Below are 25,866 nucleotides of genomic sequence, written 5' to 3'. Positions count from 1 at the left end.
GTTCAGATCCTTAAAATCGATGTGGCAGTAACTTCCTGTGCAAAAGACAGCTGCCCTGATGGGTCAGGACTTCTTTCTGGGAGATCAGATGCTGGACAGACACATCCAGGCAGCTCTTGGGGGAAATTGTGAGGCATCAGCAGCTTCAGCTTTGAGTGTCACCATGGGGGCTGTGCTGTGGCCCTGGAAGGGCCAGCTCCCAAACCAGCACTGCCCAACAAATGCTTTTGCTGGTCTTACATTTTAATTGTGAATCTCCTGCTTTCTGAAGTGCTTGGTTTCTCAAATTGCAGTCTTGTCTGCAGATGGGCACTTTAGATATTTCCTTGGTGCAGATACAGATTGTTAATCAGTCAGAAACAATTTGTGATTTCAGTGTTCCAGATTGGAATTTGCCAATTATTTAAAAAATGGTCTTGGTAACTGAAGAAAAAAGTGAAAAGCCAACACTGAAGAAGAGACAAGGTTTTGGCAGAGGTCACATGGTACTTCAGCTACATTTCCAAAAGTTTGCAAAACTTTTTTCTGCTGTTATCTCTGAACTGCAGATTAGAGATTTGAAAAATGTGAAGGAAAAGGAGCAGTGTTGTAATTCAGGTGAAATCCAGCTAACAGGAGCAGTCTTGAGCAAATATAATTTAAGAAGCTATGTATGGTAGGGAATGAAACATCTGTGCTTGGTAGAAAAAGTATTTTCCACCTCTGCTGTTACACCTTCAAAATGCTTCCTGTTCTTAGTTAGGGAATAATTGGATTATAACCCTAAAAAAGGGAGAGAATATCCATCTTTGTAGTTTGCTAATATAGCAAGAGGAGAGGGGAGCTTAGGCTTTGAGATTTTGAGACAATATTTTAGCTTTAATTGGGCTTTGATCTTGACCATTACTTAAAGGAATTCCCCAGTTCATCTTCAGGGCAATTATAGCAAAAATATTTGGTTACAAAGGAGTCCTAATTGTAAAACCATTAGTCAGCTCTTCTCAGAATTCCTCTTCAAGACTTGCTATAAACTTTGCTCATTATGTCAGTAATCATGTCTGCTCTGTCTTCCTTCTCTAGTGTTTTCAGATGAGAAAATTAAGCAATCCTGATTCATCATGTAGTGCAGAGAAACTAATTAAAATTCCAGGATAAAAAAAATCTGGAAATTGCTACTTGAGGAGCAGATGAATATTTGAGGTGGCATTACACAGCTTGGGAAGGGTGCTCAGACACCAGAGGAAGGGAGGGACAGCTGTGGTTCATTTTCCTTTGGAGAGGGAAGGGCTGTGCCAGCCACTCAGAATGGATGGAGCTCCACTGCAGACATGCAGTGCTGTGTTGGACACACTGGGGTGCCTCAACACTGGGTAAAACAAATAATTCCACAGGAAAACCAAGCTGATGAACAGAGGAATGTTCACATGAAAGGTGTCTAAAAGCTCACAAATAAACTTCTGCAACTTCCTGTGACAATAATGTTAATTTCTCTTACTGAAAGTTCCAACTTTAAATAGTCTAAATATGCATGACTTAATATTGGTGTAGATTTAAGAAACCCACTCCTAATTTTAGGCAGGTGTTTTCTGGCATTTCTGTGATCATGGCATTGCTTGTTCCAACTGCTATATATTGTATTCCATATTAATTTCCTTAAAAATAAATCTTCATGGCCATGGTTTTTGAAAATCCCAGAAATGCCAGATAATACATGGATATTGAACTTCTTATTCTGTAGAATTTGAAGAAACATGAAAAAATTACCCTTCACCATTAACAACTTAAACAAAGCTGGAAGTTATCATCACATGCCACTGCCAGTGTCTTTTGCAGATTGAAATCTCACAGAATTGGGCATTTCATAGATTTTAATCCTCATTTCTTTGTGTTCTGGGTGATACAAAAAGCTGTAGTTCTGGAGCTCACCAGGAAGAAAGGATGAACTCCTGTTACAGAGGACTGGAATTCCTCTTGGAAACTATCTGCAGATGGAGCTGTGCTGCTCAGTCCCCCCAGTTCAGGGCCTGGAGCACCACAACCCATTGGTGGAGCCACCTTTATTCAGTGAATGCTGAATTTTGTTGTCTTTGCAAAAGATGTCCTATTTATGTTCTTCACTCTTGCCTTGCAGAAGCTGAAAGACTTTTTTAGGTCAGTTTGTAGTCAGGAGCAATTAGGCAGTGCTCAGCAGACATCTGTCCTTCATATGCTAAGTAAGCACCGTGGTCCAGAGCAGCAGCCCCTGGTGCTGGAGCAGGGCTGACACTCCTAATGAAGTCTTTGGCAGTGCAGATAAGCCCTGTCAAAAGCATCCCATCGTAAATCTAGTCAGGAGAATCTAACCTGAATTTAGCTTTTCACTGTTATCACCCTGATCTCTACAATTGAAAAGTGGAGGAGGTTATGATAAGAGTGATTTAACAGCCTTCACATTATTCTTTAAAATGCAAACCCTAGCTTGCTCCCTACATTTTTTAATTTTTTTTTTTTTTTAGTGTATGCAAATCATTAGCTATCTGTTCAGGAGGATATTTTTGGAATGTTTGAGGCTTCTGAAGTGCCAGGACACATTGCCTGTACTGGCACTTACAGCCTGTTACTGTGTTCAGTAACACACAGAGTTAAATCCTGAAATAGCTTTTATTTTGCAAGAACTGGTGACTTTTTAAAATGTAATTGCTCTGTTATTTTTCTTCTCAGAGTTGTTAAGTATTTAAGATGTGCTGTGCATGACAACAAAAGCCAACTAATCCAGAGAAATATTGGTAGAGAAATTTTAAAAAGAGAGAGCAGAGACTTCCTTTGATTAACAGCAGAACTATTAATTTTCTGTGATTTAAAAGCAGTAAGTAATCTTTTTCAAGCAAGAAGGTGGTAAATAAAACTGGAAAGTGCTCAGGGAGGGATGATCACTTTGTACAAACCAGTTCCTTTGGCTCCACCTGCAGTACATGCAGTTCAGTAAGTGTTTTGCCAGAAGCATCTTCACAGTCTGTAATAGGCATAATATGTTGTGTAAGCAATAGATAAACAATAAACTGCACTTCCCTGTGTTTGACATAATGGATAAGAGAGCCAGTCTTGGCCAAAAAGCAGTATTATTTCTATTTTCCTTTTCTTCCAACACCATCCCATGTGTTGTTCTCAGCCTTTTCCATTTACCCTCCAAATAATCTGATTTTGGACTATAGTGTGTGTTTGCTCAGAGATTCATACAGTGAGGAAAATAGAAATTTTGCCTTTCATTAAGAGTTGCAAAATACTGTTTTTATCTATTCTGTCTCTGAAAAATCTTGCCATGTAAAATGTTTTGAATGTATCAGCCTTGGTTGTTTTTTCTTTAAATCTGGGAAAGCTGTTTTACCTGTCCATCAAGTTTTCCTTTTGTTTTTTTCTTTACAGGAGAAATTACTATGGTGGAAACTGGGCCAGCTTTAGTTTTTCAGGATTATTGTCCTGGATTAAAGAAAATCAGGTAAAAAAATTCCCAAATTGCTTCTTTTAGACCTCCTTAACATTGAAGCTCTGTTGTTTGCATGATATATTACAAGACAAATTACCTTTCTGCTTTTGCTCTTTGGTAATTTGACAGATCAAAGAGGTTTGTAGTTCCCAGCTTTACTGGCTGAGCCTCACCCATCTGGCCTGGCACTCTGAGGCTCTGATGTGCTGCCTTGTCCATCTGATTGAGACCAGCCTGGTGCTCAGCCACACTTCTGGGTTCTTGAGCTTAAAGAGAAGCAACTACACCTTTGTTTCAGTTCCTTTGTGATAATCTGGTCTTTTCCATTTCCTCTTTGATTATTTTCCAGTCTGCAATGTTTTCTCATTTGTATTCAGCTGATTCTTCTTTAGAGGGAGAAAAGTGGGTGCTGGATCCCTCCATTGAAATGTCCTGTAACCAGGACAAAAAGATAAATGCTGATAGTGTATTTTTCAATGACCAAAGTTTATCTGATTCATGATTCATAGAAATCTCCCAGGGAGGATATTTATTCAGGAGATGGAGCACTTGGGCTGGGTTAGCACATGGCTGCTCTGTTATTTACAGAAATGCTTGGAGCCTGTTGCGCTGTAGAAGATGGAAGTTTCTCAGCTCAGTCTCTCTCTCAGCCTGTTCTTTACACTGTGCTGCCTCCTGGCATAATCAGGGCATTTTCTCAGTGCCAGAGCTTTATATTCTATGAGTTCTGTTGTATGATTTAGAGATTCCTGCATGCACAGATTAATACAACCCCCCAGATCACCAGGTTTGTCCATAAAGTCTCCATTCAAAGAGTTTTGTCACAGAATCTGAAGCTACCCTGGCTGTGGCAAACCTGTCTTTTAGGTGATTGTATTCCAAGTTACATTCAACTCTCTACTAAAGCCTGTATTTCTTTTAACACTGTATTTCAGATTACTGGAGCCAATGCTGTAGTGCAAATTATGTAATAAAGTAGCCAGCTCTAACTGGTTTAACTCACAAAATATAAATAGAAAAAAAATTAGGATAGTTAAGAGTTTGGTTTTTTTCTTATATTATTAGATGGTACATATTATTTGTATCTACAGGGATTTATAGTTCAAGAACAACTTGCACAGTACAATATGTAATTTTATACTTGTTCTTTTAAGCAAAAGACAGATCTCAGTGATGAATGTGAAGACTGGAGAAAACTGATCCTTGAGGATGAAGAAGCAATTCCTCTTAGCAGCAAGGATAAAACTATTCAACATGTAGAAGATTTTTGTTTTGGCGAGTAAGTAGAAATGCAGAAATTCATGAATGATTTTGTATGCCCAGGGGTAAATGATCATATTGTGCTTTTGGTTTGAAGGGTCTCACCATGCTGCCATACTGCACATTGTCTCAAAAAGTAACCCTGGCCTCTGAATGTTACTCATGTCCTTGTGCTTTGTTGAAATCACTTCACTGCAACAATCTGATCCTTCCAAAATGACCTCTCTGGGTGCAGAGTGATATGTTGGCCAACTTTGTGAGTTTGTGATTTACTTCTGAGTAGAAAACAGCAGTGTTGTGTTTAGATATTAGTAGTAGTAGACAGCTGTGCACTGCCATCAATTAAATTTTTCCATTCTTAATTTGCCTAAAAGCTGCTATTCTCATAGTCAAAAATTAAACCCCTAAATACCTGTAAAATGAACCACATATAAAAGAACAGGAACACAAATGGACAGCAGGACTGTAACTATGAAATACTTCCTTGTGCTAAAATGATAAAGCAATATTTGCCCCTTGTCCTTCTCACATGCAATGAACTTAACTTACTGAAGTTCAATCCACTGAATATAAATTTAACTAACTGAACTGTGTATTTATTTATTAATCTTCTGGATTTTGCACTAAACTGAATGCTCTCTAGAATTCCTGAGAGGAAGTTCTTTGAGATAGTTCTGTAAGCTTAACTTTGAATCCCTTAGAAAATACCACAAGTAGCTAAGTGAAATGCTGACACATATTCTAGAGAAATACAGATTTCTTTCTGTAAACATCATAAGTAGGGGGAAAAATGGTGTGAATTACATAAATACAATCTGAAGGTCACAGGCTGGGACCTTTCCAAGGTTCACTAACAGTGAACTAACAGTGCTTGACTGGGTTGCAGATAAAATGTAATGCTTATTTTAAAGCAATAGCACTTGGGTCTTGTAATTATCATCCTATTGTCCTAATAAATATTGTTCAGAACCAGGATTAAATCAGATGGAAAAATCTCATAGTCTTTTAACTTTGTGTATAATGTTTGACTGATAGCTGGCCCCCCTAGCACTGAGATTTCACACTTAGAAGTGAGATTATACTTAGGTAAAATTATACTTTTAAACATTCAACTTAGCTCAGTATAGTGCTGTCTGCCTTGGTCATCACCAAAAAAACCCCAATCCCCCCAAGGGACAAGGATAAGATTAATAAACCTGGCAAAGAAAAAGTTCTCCAAAAGAACTTCAAACTTTTTGAGAGAGTCAATTACTGTGTTTCTGACAATTTACATGTTCTGCCTAGATTCTGTTGTTTTTGCTTAACTTTTGTAACTCCTATGAAGTAACCATTAAACATTTATTTTGAAAGAATAAACAGCTGGGTAGCAGTATAATATACACAGTGCAAATCTGAAATGAATGGCCTTAGAACAAAGTGCATCCATCAAAGGGAAAGAATACTGTGTCTACAACAAGCTGGATTGAAAAAAGGCAAATGGCTGAAAAATAAATAGTGAACACCTGTGCTGAATAAATTAACCAGCTGGTTGGCAATTTTTCATTTGACCTATCTGAAGGGGTTGCTGTTACAAGGCATTAATAAGACACATTCATTTTAAGATATTCCTTTGTTAGTACCATTAATTGATGAATGGTGGAAGATAATATTCTAAATTTACACAACAATTTGTCTGCAGATGTATTATTTTTTTCTGAATTAGGAGAAGAATTGTCTGTACAGAAGTTCAATTTGAGTCATTTTTATAGACAGTTCTTACATTATTCAGGGATATTTGGTCCTATAGGAAGGATGTCATGAATTTAGATTATATACAGTTTTTAGGCTCTCATTATAAAAAGTGTGGAGCTGTAAATCATGGAGATTTACCTATTCTTTAATGGGAAGTGAATAGAGATTTAAAATATGTTAATATTTCTGTTACACTACTTTTCAGAGTGATATAGAAAAATACAGTGTATTATGAATCCAAATTTATTTTGATTTTAAGAAGTAATAATCAAGGATGTTTAAAATGAGATGAACTACTCATTGGGAAAAGGTAGAAAACCTTATTCTGATATTTTGTGTTTTAAAGGTTTAGGATGAGTTAAAAAAAAGCTTCATTCGTAGTTACTGAATTACTGGCAAGAGCTTTTGCAGTTTTCACAAACACCATGTTCCAAAATCCTAAGAAAACTCCCAAAATCCAAATAGAGCCCCAACATTTAATTGACTTATATTTTTATTTGTAGCAGAGATAACGCTAAAAAAAAACCATTTGACAGAGTACTTATCTTTCTTTGATATTTTATAGTTACTTAATGTTGGCAATCTGAAGCAAAAAGACATAATTAATGTACAGAAACAGCCTTCTCTCATTAGTGCTTCCTTGTAGTAGTTCCTGTATTTCCCAGGGCAATATTTTACCCCAGTCATGAGTTAAGTGCTTCCTGGTGACTGTGCCCAAGTGTTTCATGAGTTCGTGTGAGCTCCATGAGTTCATAAATGAGGAGCAATTTTTAAAGGATCCCAGGTTTTTGTTCCTTTTTGAACAGAAATCCTGTCCCTGCTTCCATCTGCAACCTGCAGGTGTGTGAGGGAGCATTTTGGTATCAATGCTGAGTAATTCCTTGCTGTTCTGGGGATTTCAACCATCCTGTTAATACTCTGTGTTTGCAGGTCACCTTTAAAATCATAGTTCATTCGTTTTCAGCCAAGATTAAATTGTTTATTCAGTGCATTAATGGCTTGTGGTATAGAGATAAAAAGATAGCTTGGAATTATTGCTGAACTCCTTCACTTGCAATGACACTGATTTGATTCATCTCAGCTGGTAGTGTAAACTAAACCAAGTTCAAAAGTCCTGCTTTCTAAGGGAGGTGTCACTGAAGTTCAACATGAAGCAAGTAGATGAGATTAAAAGTGGAGGGCTGCTTATAAAGGGGAATTTTAAAGAAATGTTGTGGAAAGGAAATGAACTGTGCAGAGTAAATGTTTTGTGGGAATGTCTCTCCTGTGACTGGCTGCCTTCATCCACTGTGTATGATTTGGAGCACCTGCATGACAGCATTGCTGCTTGAACAACTAATTAGAATGGAAGGGCACAGCTGAAAAAGGAATTTGAAAGTTTTGCTTAAGGTTTGGGTCAAAGGGGTCTGGTTCTCAATGGCCCTGCTGGGATCATGGCTGCAGAGGAGCTTGGTTGAGTAAAGCTTGGCTGTTTTCTTCAGGACAGCATCTCAGCTTAATGACCTTAATGCATATTTGCATTTCAATTTCATGGTTTTTAATCCATAGGGAGCACCTAATCAAGTGACTGTTTTTATTTCAAAATACTCCATTTCTGTTGTTTATGTAGTTGTGTATTATTTCACCATGAAGGCCTTGATTTTCAGTTTGAGATCCTTCTGAGTATATCTAAAGTAAAAACTCAAATTTTGCTGGCATTTTTTTCTCCTCAATAAAAAGTCCTCTTGAATTATAGCTTTGCAGCCAAAGAACCAGAGTTTTTAGTGGGTGGAACACCTGGTTTGGCCAGGATAAAGAAATTCTAATGCTTTTCCTAGAAATGCTTGAGGTTTCTGTTCTGGCACCGACTCAAAACTTCAAACAAGTTTTTAAGACTCTTCAAAAGGACTTTTTCCCTCTCTTTTTCCCCTCTGTGTTTTTAATCAGTCAGGATTCAGCTGAAGGTGTTGAAGAAGCTGGTGCACTGCCAAAGCTGCCTGTGTTTGGAGCCCCTGGTGCCCAGGGGGTTTCTGCAGCGTCGCAGAAGGAGAATCCAGCAGCAGAGGGGATTTCTCTGGGATCAGAGCAGAGTCCAGCAGCAGAGGGGTCAGAGAAAGAGAATGCAGCAGCAGAGAGCCCTGGAGAGGAGCCACAGAGCCCAGAGGCAGAGCAGGCCCCGGGCACTGAGCCAGGGGCAGCTCCAGGGGACGGGGCAGGAACAGCCCCTGGCAGTGGAGCAGCTCCAGAACCGGCACAGACGGAAACTGCACCCTCCCAAAACGCTGCCCAAGAGCCAAAGAAAATCACCTATTCCCAAATTGTTAGAGAAGGCAGAAGGTTTAATATTGATTTAGTTTCTAAGGTAGGAACTGAATGACTCTTTCTGTTTAAGTACATTTACTTTGCTTAAAATGCTGACATTTGTTTTAAAACCCTTCACATTGAGACAGCACCTTTGAGGCAAAATAGTCACTCTTGAGAAGTAAGAATTGTTATCCCTAAAACAAACATGAGCTATTTTAATATGTCCTTAAGTATTTTATAACCAAAGAGATCAAAAAACACAGCTCAGAAATACCTCCATAAAAGTAAATTTCGTGAAATGTAGCACTTAGGTAGTACCAGCAAAATCTCTCCTTTTAAATAATACCATTAAAAAATTATATTTTTAAACAAGAAAAATCAATCTGCATGCAGATTTTTTAATCTTTTTAAAAAGATAAAAAATGTGTTTTGCAGCACAGGGAAGTCTTTTCAAAGTTGAATGCTTCATTTTTCATATCGTGCCTAAAAAGATTTTTCAAACCTCTGGAAACTGAAAAAGAAACTCTCTTCAACAATTCATTCAATTCTTTGTGAAAACACTACAAAATGCATTATTGCAAAATTTTGTTTCCAAATGTTGCAATGACATCTTGAAGAGGAGTCAGTGGGTGGCAGTTAAGCAGATAATGCTATTTAGTATCCTTTTTATACTCTGGCTGTCCCTCTGTGGGACACGGTGTTAATTGCATTAAATCCCAGAAATGCAGACACAAGATGTGGTCAGCAGGGTAAGGCCAGGAGTTTGTGCTGGGGTTTCCCAGGCAGCTCCCTTGTAGTGTCCTCTATGGTGTGTCAGGAAGTCTTTACCCACAAAATTCCTGTGTGATCTTGCAAAGTCTGTTCCTCAGGACCACTTTTCAATACAGACAAGTATTTTCAGTTCATAGTTACACTTCTGGCCTTTCTATATTTCATCATATATTTGTACCTTATAGAAAGATGATTAAATTATATATGACTAAACCTTAGCTTGAGAGGTACGGAATTTACCTGTGGAAAAGGTGACTCTTTGGGTGACTTAGGGAGAAGCTGGTGAGGATTTTGCTGGGTGCTTCACTGCTGCTGTTCACCCACCCCTCCCTCTCTCCTCCCTGAGCAGCTGCTCTACTCCCGGGGGCTGCTAATTGACCTGCTCATCAAGTCCAACGTCAGCAGATACGCCGAGTTCAAAAACGCCACGCGAGTCCTCGCCTTCCGGGAGGGGAAGGTGGAACAGGTATCAGAACACACTGTGCTGCTTCTGCTTCAGCTCATCTTCTGAAAGTCAGGAAGCTGGAAATTGCTTTTTTGAGAATTTTGTGACAAGAAGCTTAGTTACGATTCTAATTTAATTTCTGGAAGAAAAGGTGTTTGTATGTGTTATATAAAAATATTAAAATAATCAAACCAAACTAAAATAAGCTTGTGCAGTTCAGTATATTGACATAAATCTTTACCTCAGACTAAATGTTTAGGCCATTCTTCAGTTAATTCTTGAAGATTCCCAGATTTTATTTTTTAAGATTGTAACATAGACTTGATTTGTGTTTGTGTGACATACAAGAGAAGTCAGTGTGATAATGCCAAGACGAGATATTGGCACAGTTAATGGAAACTCTAGTCAGAGATGCAAGTGAAATTGAAGGGAAATAAAAAGGAGGAAGAGGCTGAAAAATATTTTTGAATATTCTTATTGTGGAAAATTGGTAGCTTTAGTTACAACAGAAAATAGGGGAAAGAAATATGTAAGAGAATAACTGTAATTGAAAACAGTAATTTGAAGTATTTGTTATTTAATCAGACTGTTGGATGATGCTTTTACAGTCATAATGTGGTAAGTATCTGAAATTATTAAAAAATATTTTGCAGGTGCCTTGTTCTAGAGCAGATGTCTTCAACAGCAAACAGCTCACCATGGTGGAGAAGAGAATGCTCATGAAATTTCTGACATTTTGTTTGGACTATGAACAGCACCCCGAGGAATACCAAGGTAGTGTCTCACTGAACAAGGCACACTCCCTTCCCAGGGAGGGACAGTGCTGAGAGCTCTCCTGTGTTTTCACGTGGTTTATTTTTACAGATTCATTTTTAAAGTATGCTTTCACCTTTTTGTGACCTTTTCACTTCAGTGTTAAATTCTTCTACTTAAGCACTTGCTCTTCTAGTTCCCACATCATTTATTATTTACATTTTTCTTTAACAGCAAAATTATATATTACAGCAAGGTTGCAAAATGCTTTTTATCATTTTTAAGTGTTTCCTCCCTTCCCCCAGGTATTTTTTAAAATAATGTGATGTATCTGAATTTTCTATCTGGTTTTTTGGGTACATGCTTAAATCTTTACAATGCGTTACCACAAAATCAGAAATGGAGAAAATGGAATTTTTTAACTATGAAAGTAAATGTAATTTAATGCTCTTTAGTTGTAGAGGGCAAGTTCAAAGTGCTTTTATCAACTGTTGGCTTGTTTAGATGAGAGGAAATCAGAATAGATTTGAGCTATAATGTGTGAAGAATAACGAGCACCAGGTCAAAGAGGGAAATCAGCTTAACAGGAGGAAGGTGCTTTGGGTTTGTGCTCCTCAGGGTACAAAGAATGAAGTGATGGCCTCAGCTCTTGGAGTCTAAAAGTAAACTAAGGCAAAGAGAAGAAATCTGTCAAAAAGAAATAGTGAGGAAAGAGGAGTACAAACATCAGAGAAAATTTTTAACATATGCGAGAGAAAAACAGTCAGTATCAAGATCTGGTAAGATTAAGAAAAGGAGAGTCTGTAATGAACTCCAGAAAATCCTGAAGGGTAAAAACTCATTAGGCTGAAGTGGTTTATTGATTACAGGTGATCTCAGTTTGCTGCTGCTGGAAGAAATGGAGGTGCTCAGAGTGAGGATATTGGTGGTATTTAGAAAATTTATTAAGTAAAAGAAGGAGATGCCACATTAATTTGAAATGAATTCATTGATTCATGTTCCTAAATAACATTAGATTTATTTTACTTCCAGAGATGGTTAAACAGATTTTGTTCCTACATTTTAAAATAGCCTGAGAAGTAATTGAGAATATTCTGAGTCAGATTAGGCTAATGTAAAAACTTCAGAAATTTAAAATTGCTCTTGATGAGATCATTGCATTCGTGGGAAGGCAGACTTTTAATAGGAAGAGTTCATGAGAGTGAAGAATTTATTTAAAAGCTTTTTTCTGTAAAATATGGAATTATATAAGTTTGAAATGAGGAAGACTTGAGAATTTTCTTAGAATGATAAAACAAAAAAGACCCCTGTCATTTTGTGGCTTTCTGCATGGCTGTACAAAGAGCAGTAAGATACATTTGTAATAAAGCAGAATCTCTAACAGGATATACAGCTTGGTAATATTGGTCTCTGCATTGATGGAAGTGTTTCTGAATTAGTTAGGAATTTCTCCAGGACTGAAAAAAGAGCAGATTTCTGAATAGAATGGAAGTATGCTATTGCTTAAATATAATCTTTTCCTGGAGAAAAATGTTTCAGTTATGAAGATAACTAAAGTTTTTCAGAGATGTATCAATGCCAACATGCTTTAAACATCTCCCAGAAGACTTGTGTTTCTTTGAATTTCAAAATGTGCCAGCAATAATATTATTTTAAAGGGAAGATGGAGTCCTTGATTCCTTTCTGCTCTCTGTCTCATCCACATTTATTTGTTGCCAGCAAATCATCAAATTGAAATAAATATTGCAGCTTCTTATCTCTGGAATGTGGCTCTGTGTGAGGCTCTGAACATAAATATCCAGTCTAGCATTGGCAGTGTGGATGCAGCAGTCCTGTTGTGGAGTGGGTGTCACTTGGGGTAATATTTGGGGTAATTTACAGGAAACAGCATCCCAAGGCACTTCAATGGATTTTTGTCCAGTTTCTCACTTTTCTCTCAGGACTGGGAAATGGAGTTAGATCAAGTCTAACAGAATGAATAGGTGATGCCACTGGAGACCCATAAAGGAGGTTTGTGATATTTCTGTCTTCTGAGAAAACTCAATTTCTGGGAGTAGTTTTTCTAACTTCCATTGACTTGGATGATCCATTTTCAGCAAGGTGTTTGTTGAAAAACTCACTTTTGTTTGCTGAAATCCACAAGCACTTGTTTGAGCTGAAGCACAGGAGACAGGGCAGGTGTCACATGTGCTCAGTGCCTCGTGTGCTTTTCCCCCAGATTATGAGAGCAGCACCTTTGCTCAGTTCCTGCAGACACGGAAGTTGACCCCCAGCTTGCAGCACTTCATCCTGCACTCCATTGCAATGGTGTCAGAGACTGAGAGCAGCACTCTGGAAGGTCTTCAGGCAACAAAAAAATTCCTGCAGTGCCTTGGCCGCTATGGCAACACCCCCTTCTTGTTCCCTCTGTATGGGCAGGGAGAGATCCCCCAGTGCTTCTGCAGGTAAGCATCACTTACCCAGACATGCATTCCAGAAAGGAAACCCTGGTGATCTTAGAGGTGTTCTTCACTGGGATAATACTTTGCAACATTTTTCATTGCATTGCAAATGCAGCTTGTAGTAGCTGCTGGCTGTGGTGGCTGCCTGTGGGCGAGTTAATAAGTGCTAGGAAATGAGAAAGCCATAATTTAACCCATATGTAACTGCCCCTTTTTGAATCTGACAGAGAAGACTCAGTGATATCTGTCCAAAAGGGTGGCTGTGCATTTGGATAGGTTGAAAAAATTTGTGAGTCTTCCCTGAAGCTGCAGGAAGCTGTTGTCAATTTGTGTTACTAATGAATGCTGAGAATGCATCTGCCATTCACAGGTAGATATTTAATAATGAACTGAATTGTTCTGAAAGAGGAGAATGGTGCCATGTGTCCATTTTACAGTCAGATCTAAAACAAACCTTTCTACATCACAGACTTTGATGTGAAATCATGTATTATGCTCTTGGCATCATTTTGTAGCCCTCCCCAGACTACAAAGTTCCAGTTGCTATGAACAGCAGAGGAGATCCTGTGCAGCCCTGTTCACTGAGCCACTGCTACATCTCACATCCCAAACAGCAGCCATATGCTCTCCACTCCAAAAGAAGTAAAACAGAAAAGCCCAGTTGGTTCCAGGATCAGCCAAGATCCACTTGAGCCCCCTGAGCTGTGGCAGTGACAGTGCAGTCCTTGCCTGGCTCCTGAGGTGTCCCTGGCCCGTGGCTCTGGCACAGAGCTGGTGCTGGGTGCTGTTGGGGACCATCAAGGATCCGTGTGCACAGGGTGGGCGGTTTTAATTTCACTTGTTTCCAACAGTTCAACTGCCTTTTAAAAGGCTGAGGGGCTTTTTTCATCTTTGCTTTTGCTGGCAAGCAGCCTTTCCATCTGCTCAATATGGGTTTAATGTGGTAACCTGTAGGTCTGAAGTAAACATTAGCTCTGGTTAAAAAAAGCAGCTTTGCCTGGTGAGGCCAGTTTGTCTGAGTGATATATTTGTACATCAGTCCTTTAAATAGCAGTGCAGGGTCTTACCTGCTTTGTTTGGTGCTGGACAAGTTCTGCTTTTTACATGTGTGCTACTATGAAATTGTGGTTTACAGCACGTTGTTGGGTATTCCTGTTTGTCTCTGTGATAGATTCTGTTTCTCTTCTCCAGAGCAGTACTTAAATTCCTGCCAGAAGAATGGCCTTAGCAGCTTGAGCCTGCTTGGCTGTGGATTGGATGGATGCAGTTATATGTTGATAGAAACATTCTGCAATAACTGTGCTCCATTCAATAGAAATGTTGTTTGTTACCATCTTTTGTCTGTTTTTATATGGTGATTTAAAGAAGTGCAGAGCTATGTAATTAGGTGATTGAACAGACAATTTCTGAACAAGAATTAGGGTTAGGTAACTACAGTCATGCAACAGAACTTGTGTTTCTGGATAGCATGGATGTCTTTGTGTCTTTATAGGACTTCATGTGAAGCCAGGTTTCTGTATGTGACCAGCAGATTAATAAATCACAATATTATCAGAGTCATTGAAGCACTACAGTTTTGGCAGTTCAGCCTTCCTTGGCTTCAAATACTTGGGGAAAAAAATAAATTCAATTATTAAAATTAAAATTTTGCTTGCTTTTTTTTCCTCTGTAGATTCTTATCCATGTAATTTTCTTGCATTCTCAAAATCCCTTTGGCTTAATTTTTTTTATTTAATAACCAGCACATGCAGTTTTCTGATCTGTAACAGCAATATATATTTCAAGAGTTAGCAATAGAGGTGTCTAGAAGTATTATAAATATTCTTATCAGAAAATCATTCTGTGATGACAGGAGTTCTTCAGATTGCCTGAACTTTCTATTTAAGATCACTGGTTGCTGCATTTTAGGGTTTTTTTTGCTAAAATGTGTAAGTTCTACAACAAAGAGGGTATTTTGAAGCAAATTAATCTGTCAACCCAAAAAGTAATTATACTTTTAAAAGGTTCATATTACAAACATTCTAAAACTTTAAGAAAAAAATTGTGTTCTGTTTTTAAGTGAACAATTTAGGAGGCAACTATAATATTTGTGAGATTAATTTTTAAAGGTGTTCTGCCCTGAGGATTGTGTCTTGCTCAAAGTGAGCCAAGAATCCCTCTGGGGCTGTGGAGTAAAGAGCCAACAGCAGAGCCTATAGATCACAGCCTACAGCTTTTATCACCAGCTTATCAGAGGAAGGTGTCACCTGGCCTGTGATTTCTAACCACTGTTCTATATTCTGCTGTAATGTAAACCTCTTAAGCGTTTCTTGCAGCCAGTTACACTGTGTGTTCTCATCAAGGCTACTGTTATAAATGGCACACATGCATATTGATGGGAATGAGTCAAAGACATTTGTAAGTCACATCCTTGCATCCCAAATGAATCCTGCATAAACACCACAACCTTTTAGAACTGCTGACGACACTCGAGTGAGCAGGAGCGCTCTTCCTTCTTTATTGGTTTAAGCAGGGATGGTTTAGGAGAGAAAATTAAACTTTTATATCACTATAATGTACATCCCAATATGGTGAGGTCCAGATGTGAGGTCTCTGTCTCCATAAATTGGAGTCGTGGAACAAGGAAGGTCATTGGAAGCCTCCTGCTCTCCTGAGCTGACAGGCAGCAAAACTTTCCTGGCCCTTAACAGCTTCCTTTGCTTCCTTGGTACAAAACTGTTCTGGCTCTTCCTCTATTGATGTAGCAATAGTCTGAGGTTAAGTAAAAGTGAATATAGCAATATCTCATTCTTGGGGAAAACCTAAACAAGCCTTCACATACTGTGTTTGCTTTGTGAACACTGAATTTGGGGCAGAGCAGGCAAAGTTTCCCTTCATTTTGGTTTCAGATTCTTTCCTCTGCATTTGTGCAAATATGAACAGAATGGAATTAACTTTCTGAGCAGCAGTAGTTTTTTTCCATGTGAACTTTTTAGAGGGAATTGGTGACTGTCCACTGTGTCCTCACCAAGGTTCTACAGGTGACACATTGTGTCTCTTGTGTCTTTAAGAGTTACCCAAAAACTGGCAGATTTCAGGGTGGCAGTAGGTGCTGGGATATCCCTGGCTGCTTTTCCACAGGAGTTGGTGATTCCCTGACTTCTTTGGGTAGTTGGTTAATGATGTGCATTTCCTATAAACAGACTTTGAACTTTTCCATTGTGTCTTCGATGGGCAGTGTCACCCTTTGTAGTAGTTCCTACAGATTCTGTCTGAAATTGTAATTTTTGTCTCTGTGACAGTGACAGCAGTAATTCAGTGATGGAGGAAAGATCTGATTAAGACAGTTCCATCTCTTTCAGTGCCCATATTTACAGGAAGATTAAGAGGCCAGGCTGAGATAAGATGGATAGTGTGATTGATTCTGAGGTTCCTGTATATCTTTAAAAATGAATAATCAGTTTTACCTTTACATGTGCACTGTTACCTGCTACACATCTCAGAGCTTCTGGGGTAGTCTCAGGTCTTTTAAAAGTTCCAGTTATGTCCCTGTTATGATCTAGGAAGGTTTTAGTGGTCTGAATTCAGGACTGGACTTCAGGAAACCTGACTGCAATAATTGACTAAAAATTGAGTACACCATGTTTTTCAGCTAAATCTATACATGAGTATCATGTCTCTGCATGTTAACAGGATGCAGAACTTTCCTCTGTGTGAACTGTATGATTCAGCATATTAATGAGAAATTAATGAGAAACTCAAACCATGTTAATTCCTGGTGACAATCAGATGTGACAGATTTGAGTCTCAGCACATGTGAAACAATCACAGCTGATTTATAAAACATAGTGAGATGTGAGTTCAGTCCTCCATTTCAAAATACCTAATTTTCATATTTATCTAATCTCTTATCACTTACAATTATTCCATTTCTTTGGACCAGAAAATGTAATTGGAATTACTGACAACTTATCACTATTCCTTGGGTTGTACTAAAATACTGAATAGTACCACTAGCTGCAGTGCTGCTTTCCTCCTAATTGTTTTCACTTGCATTTCAGGGAAATAATAAAACTTCAAATGTAGTTTGGCCTTTAAAGACAAAAATAGTCAAGCAGAGTTAGCAGGATTGTTTGTAGGATCAGTTGTTTGTTTTTCCCTCTAAGGAGAAAGTCTTTCTTGGGATAAACATGAGGGAAGTGAGATAATCCATCATTCTGAGACCTGTTCACTAGTGATGGATGGATAGATTGGTAAAGTAACTCAATAATCTTCATTTTTTTTCAGGTTATTCACAGATCAGTGAGCCTTGTCGTTAATACAGCTATGGAATGCTTTTGTGTCCTTGCCCACAGTATTTCTCAGAATTTGACAGGAAAAGACTTTTAATTTGGAAATAACCTTTGTTGTGAAATGCATTAAGTAGATGAAACTTGCAGAATACCTTCATATTTTAGATTTTATCTTCTCAGTGAGTGTTTGTCAATTCTTTGTTTAAAAAATTCCTTGCAAACATGAGAGTTGTTCTGCTCCTTGTTGTTTCTGACTAGAAATTGTGTTCTGCAGGAGTTTGTGCCTCGTGAAAACCTTCAGCCATTAGAATCTGTCACATGGGATGCTCTGAATCATGTGGATGTTGTCAAAGTGTATTGATTTCCCATCCCTAACTAGGCATGGAAAAGTTTTCAGTCAAGAAATTGTATTGAGGGGTGAGACTTACATTGTCCTGTTCTTGATCATCTTGGTTCATTTTAAAAACATATTTGGAACCTAAAAGCACAAATTAAAAAGGCTTTTGTGGGATGCTTTTTCAGGGTTTAATAATTAGGATAATGGTGATAATAGGAGAGAAATGTATCTTAATATATTGTTTGGTGTTAGCTCTTACCAGTCCCAAGGATATTCCTCCCTGGTTGTGTGGGGATGTGCAGATTGTGCCTTGCAAGGTCTTCCTGAGAATTCTGACTCAGACCTGAGTATTTGCAGCATTATCAGGAGACCTGTGGAAATGACATGATTGTTTTACTGGAGCAAACCTGAGATGAGGCAAACTGCATTTAGCAAAGTCCTTTTTCATTAAAATAAAAGACAGAGAAAGGTAGCTTCTTAAACTTGACAGAATTAGTAAAATAGCCCTTGAATTTTGTTGAGGGTTAAGAGAACTGGAATTTTTGTGTCTTTTCTGGAGGCAGAGAACACATAAATGGGTTTTATAGATGAGCTAATGTTTAGTGACTGGTTCTAATGCCTGGGTTTTGTGCCTTGCCCTGCAGTCCTGCTCTCCCCAGCTTTTCTGGGAGGGCAGAGCTATTGTGTAATTGCAGCTGAATGACCTTGGGTGAGGAGCAGTTGCTTCTCCAATGAGATCCATGGGGTTTAGAGCCAGGTCCCATCCTTCCACCTCCCCCAGAGAGGAGCCTCGGGAGTGCCTCAGCACTTCCCTGCCCTCACAGCAACACAAAAACAACTGGACTCTTTTATTTCCTTTTTCTTTTTTTCCCTCTCCAGCTCTGTGACAATTTCTTACAGTAGCCACAATGCTGTAATTTTTAGGCCACTTAACCACATTGCCTGCTGGTTTCTCACCTAACCTTCTTATAAATCATGTTTCTTGAGTTTAGAATCCCAGAGAGGGATTCTTAACCTTGATTCACTAAGAAGTAGGGTTAATTGCAATATCCTTGAAAAAAATAGGTTGATAATGTGGTTAATTTTAAGAAACAATACTTTTATATTGTGACAAGGGTCATCAGTACCATGGCACTTTTATCAGCAGTAAGCTGCTGGTTACTGCACTTGTTTAAATTACTACCAGCTGAAATGAAAAGACAGATTAAACATGGTCTTATTTTTGTCAACAGAATTTCCTCAGAAATCCTAAGAAATCTACACTGGCACAAAGCAAGGCTGAAGTATAGAACACTGAAATATATGATGGATTAAGATTTTTATTGCATCATCTTTTGACATTTAAATTTGGGAAATGGAATTTGAATCTTGGGCCTGTAAAAGGCAGCAGTGACTTCCCAAACCCCAAAATCTGTACATCACATGAGGAACTCAAATGTTGATACTCCTGAAGTAGCTGCACTTCAGTGCAGTGTGGTCATTCAGAATCCCTGAACAGTAAATACCAATCCTTGCCAGACTCTGATGAAATAGACTTAAATTACCCCTATTTTGTAATTATGGAGAGAAGTGCACAGAGGGTCTATTTAGGGTCAGTGATAAGTAGATAGAGCTTTGTGCTCTAACCAAAACCAAGCACACCAGTTTTTATCTTGTCTGTTTTACTGGCAGATGCTGTGTTCACTGCTAGAATATTTCATAGAATATAAATGTATATTTCTATATATGCAGTCTAAATTCCTTATAATTTCCTATATTTCTGTATATGCAGTCTAAATTCCATGTAATAAAAAGGAGCAATTTCTTAGTTTCAAAGTTAAATTTGGTTCTTAAATCCCTAGAAAAGCTGTGAGATATGAAACTTCCTATAACATGACATATGACTGGGCTACCTTTTCTTTTTTCCTAACTGCTCTCTCATCCTCAGTAGTTTTTTCCTGGAGCTGTCACCTTTGCTGCCTGCTGGGTCTTTCCCTATGAGAAGTTTGCTGGAGCTGGAATGGACCCAAGTCCTTGTTCTCCCCCTGCCATTCTAGCTCCTCTTCCTGCAGCATTTCCCAGTCACAGCCTGGTTTTCCAGAGGAAGGGGAGATCTGGGGAAGGAAATCATCTTACTGTGGGCTACAGGCTCGAAATACTCTTTGTGAGTGAGCTGAGTGCTGGTGGGTACCTGCAGGAGCTTTGTGGCTGCTTTACAACAGTCATGTTACTGATTGGATTTACACCATGGGCTGATTCTCTAATCTTACAGGACCTTTTTAAATTTCACAGGAATAATGAACACAGCCTACAGGAAAAAGTCAAAATATTTGACTCTTCATCTGCTTCCTTAAGCATTTATGCCATGTATTTTCCTTCCCATAGCTCTCCAAATGCCAGGACAGTTCAGGATGACATTGATTATTTTCTTCATTACTTTTTTGGTGCTTTTTTGCAGGGGGGGTGGGATTTTTGGGGTTATCCTGGTGGACACACTGAGTTTTGACTTTGGTATGAGAACCCTGTATTGGGAATATTAACCATCAATTTTTGTAGCTGTAGCTATTTAATTTGATTTGATTTGTCTGGACTCTGCTTGTTAATGTTTTTAGAACACAGGAAAGGCTGATGTTCTAGGGGCCTTTCAGGAAACAGAATTTAACATAAGAACCAGGTCACAGCTTGCTCTGTGTGTAAAAATAAATTGAAAGAGGACAATTCATTATTTCAGCACTTGCCTTGTTTTACTTTGATCTTTCTCCAAAGCTTGCAGTGCTCTACATGCAGTATTCAGCTTTAAGGAGAGAAGCAAGTAGTTTTTACTATAGGAAAAAATGCACAGTTAGAAAATAGTAATTTTTTAAATTAATCACAACATGCATTTTAGAAAGCAGAAGACAAATTATATGCTAGAAATAAAAAACAGGTTTTGGTGTAAAATTATTTAATACAGTTTTAAAATTCTTTCAGAATGAACTAAAGCTGAGACTGTAATTTGAGTGTGTTTGTGGTATCTCAGTGTTGGAAATCGAGATGTCAAATGGAGAGACATTCTATTTTTGTTCAATTAATATCACAGAGCATTACATCAAAGCAGTAAACTCCTCTTGTATCAACAGATGCAGCAACCCTGAAGCCTATTTTCTCTCTTGTTACATTAGTGTTTAATTAAAGAAAACAACTAGTTGGAGGCAGTTACTTTCAGTGAAATGTAATGAAGATTTATTTTGTAAGTGACCTTCACTGTATTAGCTGAATCAGTAATCAGTAAAATTAATAGAATAATCAAATTATATACAAACTCATAAATCACTGCGAGTATGCTGTCAAAAAATGCAGTTTTTAATATGTCCTATTGTTTCAGAGCTGTATTAAAAACTGCAACTGCTGATTTCTGCCTTGATGGGGACTGAAATGGTATTTAAAGGCTGGGGATGATGGAGGGCTACCAGGCCAAAAATTTTCACAACTGTTAATTTAGCTGTAATATGATTTGATGTCACCAGGGCAAAGTTGAAGCTGAGTACAGTGTTGTTGCTATCTTTCAGCAAAACTTGAATTATTGGTGGAGGCAGTCACCAGTTAATTAGAGTAATATCAGTTTAAATGTCTGTCATTTAGGGTTAATGGTATCAAAGAGTTGCCTTGTACTTCAAGTGCAGTCAAATCATCTTGAATAGCCCATTGTATCAAAGTAATGCCAGCACAATGATTTCATTTTGTCATAAATTATTAGGGTGCCACTTAGTTTAATATTTCTGTTTCTGTATTTAAATAATTTTGGCAAGTTCTTCCTAACTGTTGTTTTTCATTCTAGGCTGTTTTAATAGCTGTTTTGGCTGTTTGTGATTGTTTAGCAACACAATCAAAATTCCTTTCCATTTTCATTTAAAAAGAGACATTTTCTGCTGGCCTATGAAAACAGGTCATGCCCTCCTCCCCTGGATAGCAGGTTACTCTTGGAAAGAAATAATTCACATTTCTGTGCAGCCAAGCAGCAAAGTTCTTTCAAAGCACACTAGAAAAATAAACTGTATATATCCAAAACACCTGGCTGTAGTTGAAATCAAAGGAAAACTGTAATTAATGTTTTTAACTAAGGAATCCAGTTGTAGTTAAGTGAATAGTCCTATTTTTATACGCAAGATATGAAACAAACTCCTCTGAGCTGGTTTGAAAGATCCTGATAGCTGGTGTGTCAGGCAGGAAGCTGTGGATTGCAGACAGCATTAGAGATGATAAACCCATAGCTCTAGGTTCTCTAAGGATTCTGCAGTGGATGTTTAACCTTTGTGTCATCTTCAACAATCTCCAAACAGCCAGGGCTGGGAATTTTGGGATGTATCTCTGGTTTGCTGTGAGGAGCAGGGGTGTTTTTAGGGAACTCAGCATGTCCTGTGGTACTTGGTGGTGCTGACAGCTCCTTGGGCTGCTGCCCTGGGAGTGCAGAGAGGGGCTTGGGGACACTGTGCCCCTGGCTGGGCTGCAGCAGTCCTGCAGGTCAGAAGGGACTGTGGGACTGACTGTCTTTGAACTGGCTCTTCTGACATTCGAAGGACAAAATAATGCCATTTTCAGAGGTTTGCAAAGTGAAAGTTTTCAAATTCGTCATCTGTGAAGAGAGATGAAAATGCTTTCATTTCAAAATCACAGAATCACAGACTGGTTTGGGTTAGAGACCTTAAAGCTAATGCAGTGCCACCCCTGCCATGGGCAGAGACCCTTCCCACTGTCCCAGGCTGCTCCAAGCCCTGTCCAGCCTGGCCTTGGACACTTGCAGGGATCCAGGGGCAGCCACAGCTTCTCTGGGCACCCTGTGCCAGGGCCTCAGCTCCCTCACAGGAAGGGATGTCTTCCATATATCCAATCTAAGCTGTCCTCCTTCAGTTTAAGGCTATCTACCTTCTGTCCCTCCATCCCTGGTCCCCAGTGCCTCTCCAGCTCTCCTGGATCCCCTTTAGGCCCTGGCAGGGGCTCTGAGCTCTGCCTGGATCCTTCTCCTCTCCAGGTGAGCACTCCCAGCTCTCCCAGCCTGGCTCCAACCCTGCCATGCTGTCAGTAAATCAGTGTTACCAACAGCTCAGTGCTTTGCCTTGCTGACCAGTCAGACTGATTGCAGTGAGCAGTAACCTGTGTTCCCCCCTTGTTGCAGGCTGTGTGCTGTGTTCGGGGGGATCTACTGCCTCCGGCACGCCGTGCGCTGCCTGGTGCTGGACAGAGCCTCAGGAAGGTAAGGCTGACACCAGGAACCTTCTGTTTGTACACAAAATACAGGTGAAAAATGTCTGGAGTCAATTTAAAAAAAAAATGATTCTTCCCAAATCCTCCTTGGTATTAATAACATATCAACCTTGATTAAAAGTAATTTGTGTATAGGTCCTCCAGAACAAGGAAAGTGGGTCTAGAATATAGAAACTAAATTAATTTCCCTGTGATATTACTGCAGCTCCTGATCACCCAAGCTTGGAAGACAAATCATTTCAGCTGCCGGGGGGCTGGTGATGAGTGATGTTAGTTTTCCTTGTGGCCTTACCTACTCTAATTGATTTTCATCAGATGACAACAAAGCCCTCTGTTATTGCATTTTTAAAAATGGAGCTCACCTAAAGACTCATCAGATTAATCTTTGCTGATAATGCATGTCACTCCAAGAGAAAAGACTTTAATGAGTTTTTAGGTAGATTGTTGTCATAAACTATGCTGCCCTTTTATTCCAGAATAAATTCTTTTACAACAATATCAGGCCTGAAGGCAGGTTTAAAGTTAAGCTAAGAAAAATCAACAGAGTTTTTCCCATAGTGGCATTTTTCACACCTCTGTAAATTGTCATATTTCTGTTATACACATTTTATCAGTCTAACTGCAGACTTCAACTGCTTTAAAGACTCTGTTTGCAGCTTAGTTTATATAATTGAAAAGTTCAAGATGTTATGTAGACAATTTAGGACATTAATTTAGAAATTATATAGTTCCAATTTATTAGGAGAATGAGTAGTTAAATGAGGGGGTGGTGTGTTTACTTCCCCATTGCTCTGCAATTCCTTGAGCACAGTCCTTGCAGCTGCATTTGTCACAGCATGGTCAGGTAGTAGCTGTTTTCTCTGAAATGGGATAAACTCCAGATTTTATCTTTCTACCAGTTCCTGAAGATTCTGGAGTTCACTGCACAGTTGTAGACTTGGAGATGTAAATGTGTTTCATCAGGTGTGCTGTTCCAAATTCATTATTCATACGCAAATGAAGCTGTGCCCCTTTCAGAAACTGACATTTATTTTAACACTGATATTTGAACTGTTATTTGAACTGAAGTTTTATATTCCAGTAATGTTTAAATACTTAAATTGCTCTTGCAGGGGGACAAAGCTTATAGCTGGTAGCAACTTCCAAACCCCACTCTGTGCAGATCTTAACTGGTCAATGATACTGATTGCCCCAGTTTGCAGCTTCTTTTGCACATCCTGAAGACCTTTGAAATCAGTGTTTTGTATGAGGTTAGATGTGTTCCAGAAGAGCTGGAGTGCTGCTTTCCCATTAATCTGCCTTTATGTTTTGAATGTAAGTTCCACTGGGTTCAACATAGCTGTCAAGAGTTTTTTTAGGCTGCTTTTGGGGTTCACTTGTACCATTTTAGAATGAGATTTTTGTGGAGCAGAATTATTGAAATAGCTCTAAAGATTTTACAAGACTTTCATTATTTCAAAAACACTGAGCTTTTAATAATGCCATTATCTGATAGTGAATATGAGGAAGCACAACACATCCAAGATACCCATTTCCTTTATCTTCTGTTTTGTTCTTGCTGTTATCTCCTTCCTCACTGTGTATTCCCTCCCTGCACCAGCTTGTATTTCCTCTTGACTTTGGGCTTCAGTGTTTTGCCTAATAAAAATCAGCTATCAAGTTGTTAATGAGGCTATTTATGAGTTACTGAGCTTTTGAGTCAACAGACCATTAATAGTAATTGGTAAGAGGCAAATTCATATCTGGTTGTCAGTGCAGCTGGCTCTGTGCTTGCAGAGCTTCCCCAGGTTACAAATGGCTCACTCAGCACTGCAGAAATGCATTGTGCAGTGGTCATTACCAGTTTATAGCTCCTTCCACAGCCCTCCAGGCTTCATCCCTGCCTTAAGGCAGTGATTTTTTCTCTAGTCTTAATATTCCTGCTTTAGTACACATAAGGAAAATATCTACTTCTACCTACAGTCTTGATTTTCTTCTAAAACTTTTAGGTTAGAGTTAAATTAAAAGTCTCTAAATATCACCAAAGTTAATTCCAACTTTTTTCTAGATGTGGCTAACATTGCTTTTTCACATTTTCCTAGCCATGCCTCTATATACAGAGAACAGTAAATTTCATACCCAGCTCTACAATTATTTCTATCCTTTTTCTCTAGTTCTTTTTATAGTTTTTGAAAATAAGATTCAGGCAAGACAGGGTGAAAGAATGGAAATTTTAGACATCCCTATTTTAAGGTTTTGGTAATGCACTTGAAAATATCTGGGATTTATGTATTGTACCAGATCTGCTATTTTAATAAGTTTGTAGAACATCTGAGTTCTTGGTAGAACTGTGATGCTCTGTCAGAAAATAAAAACCACATTGTATTTCTGAAGCTGAGGAAAAAAACACATTGAATGTATGATAATGTTGTTTTTCTCTGTGTTTATTATATGTCACTTCTCTGTGTACATGTAAAATTTCATCATAACGGCAGGTATTTTATACTGATCACACTTCACATATGTTTCCAATTGCATAATTCTGTCTCAAAATGGAAGACATGAGATAAATGGACATTTATACATCTGTGATAAAAAGACAGAGCAAACATGCAGTAATTTACATATCTGCTGAAATACTGCAGCCTGGCTTTGTCAGTGCTGCTGAGTCCATTTCAAGGATGTCGCCCTTAGTCCATTAGTTTGGATAATGAGCCCTATAAAGTACATTTATAACTCGTGGCACTGCAAGGAGATGGATTCTAATTTTCATCCTTTTATCCAGACACATTGAAAGAAGGTCAATGGAGGGTTCTCTGTGATTCATTGTCTCAACACAGATCAGATGACAGAGACCTGATAATGTCAGTGCACGAGTGTTTGCTGCATGTGGAAGCACCACTTGAAAGGAATTTTCTCAGCATCACCCTTTG

The 25,866-nt window shown here is 38.6% G+C and overlaps 1 protein-coding gene across 1 annotated transcript in view; it reads left to right on the top strand.

Moving 5' to 3' along the window:
- CHM (CHM Rab escort protein) overlaps positions 1–25,866 on the top strand; it is a 49,922-nt gene that overhangs the window by 11,008 nt on the left and 13,048 nt on the right. The window contains exons 3-9 of the mRNA XM_056491423.1: positions 3,382–3,454; positions 4,597–4,721; positions 8,360–8,774; positions 9,837–9,953; positions 10,586–10,706; positions 12,904–13,129; positions 22,866–22,943. Coding sequence (XP_056347398.1) covers positions 3,382–3,454; positions 4,597–4,721; positions 8,360–8,774; positions 9,837–9,953; positions 10,586–10,706; positions 12,904–13,129; positions 22,866–22,943 — 1,155 coding nt within the window. The remainder of the gene's footprint in view (positions 1–3,381; positions 3,455–4,596; positions 4,722–8,359; positions 8,775–9,836; positions 9,954–10,585; positions 10,707–12,903; positions 13,130–22,865; positions 22,944–25,866) is intronic.

This window comes from Oenanthe melanoleuca, chromosome 4A, assembly GCF_029582105.1.
Source record: "Oenanthe melanoleuca isolate GR-GAL-2019-014 chromosome 4A, OMel1.0, whole genome shotgun sequence".
Lineage (NCBI taxonomy): Eukaryota > Metazoa > Chordata > Aves > Passeriformes > Muscicapidae > Oenanthe > Oenanthe melanoleuca.
This window is presented reverse-complemented; position numbering and strand designations above follow the sequence as displayed.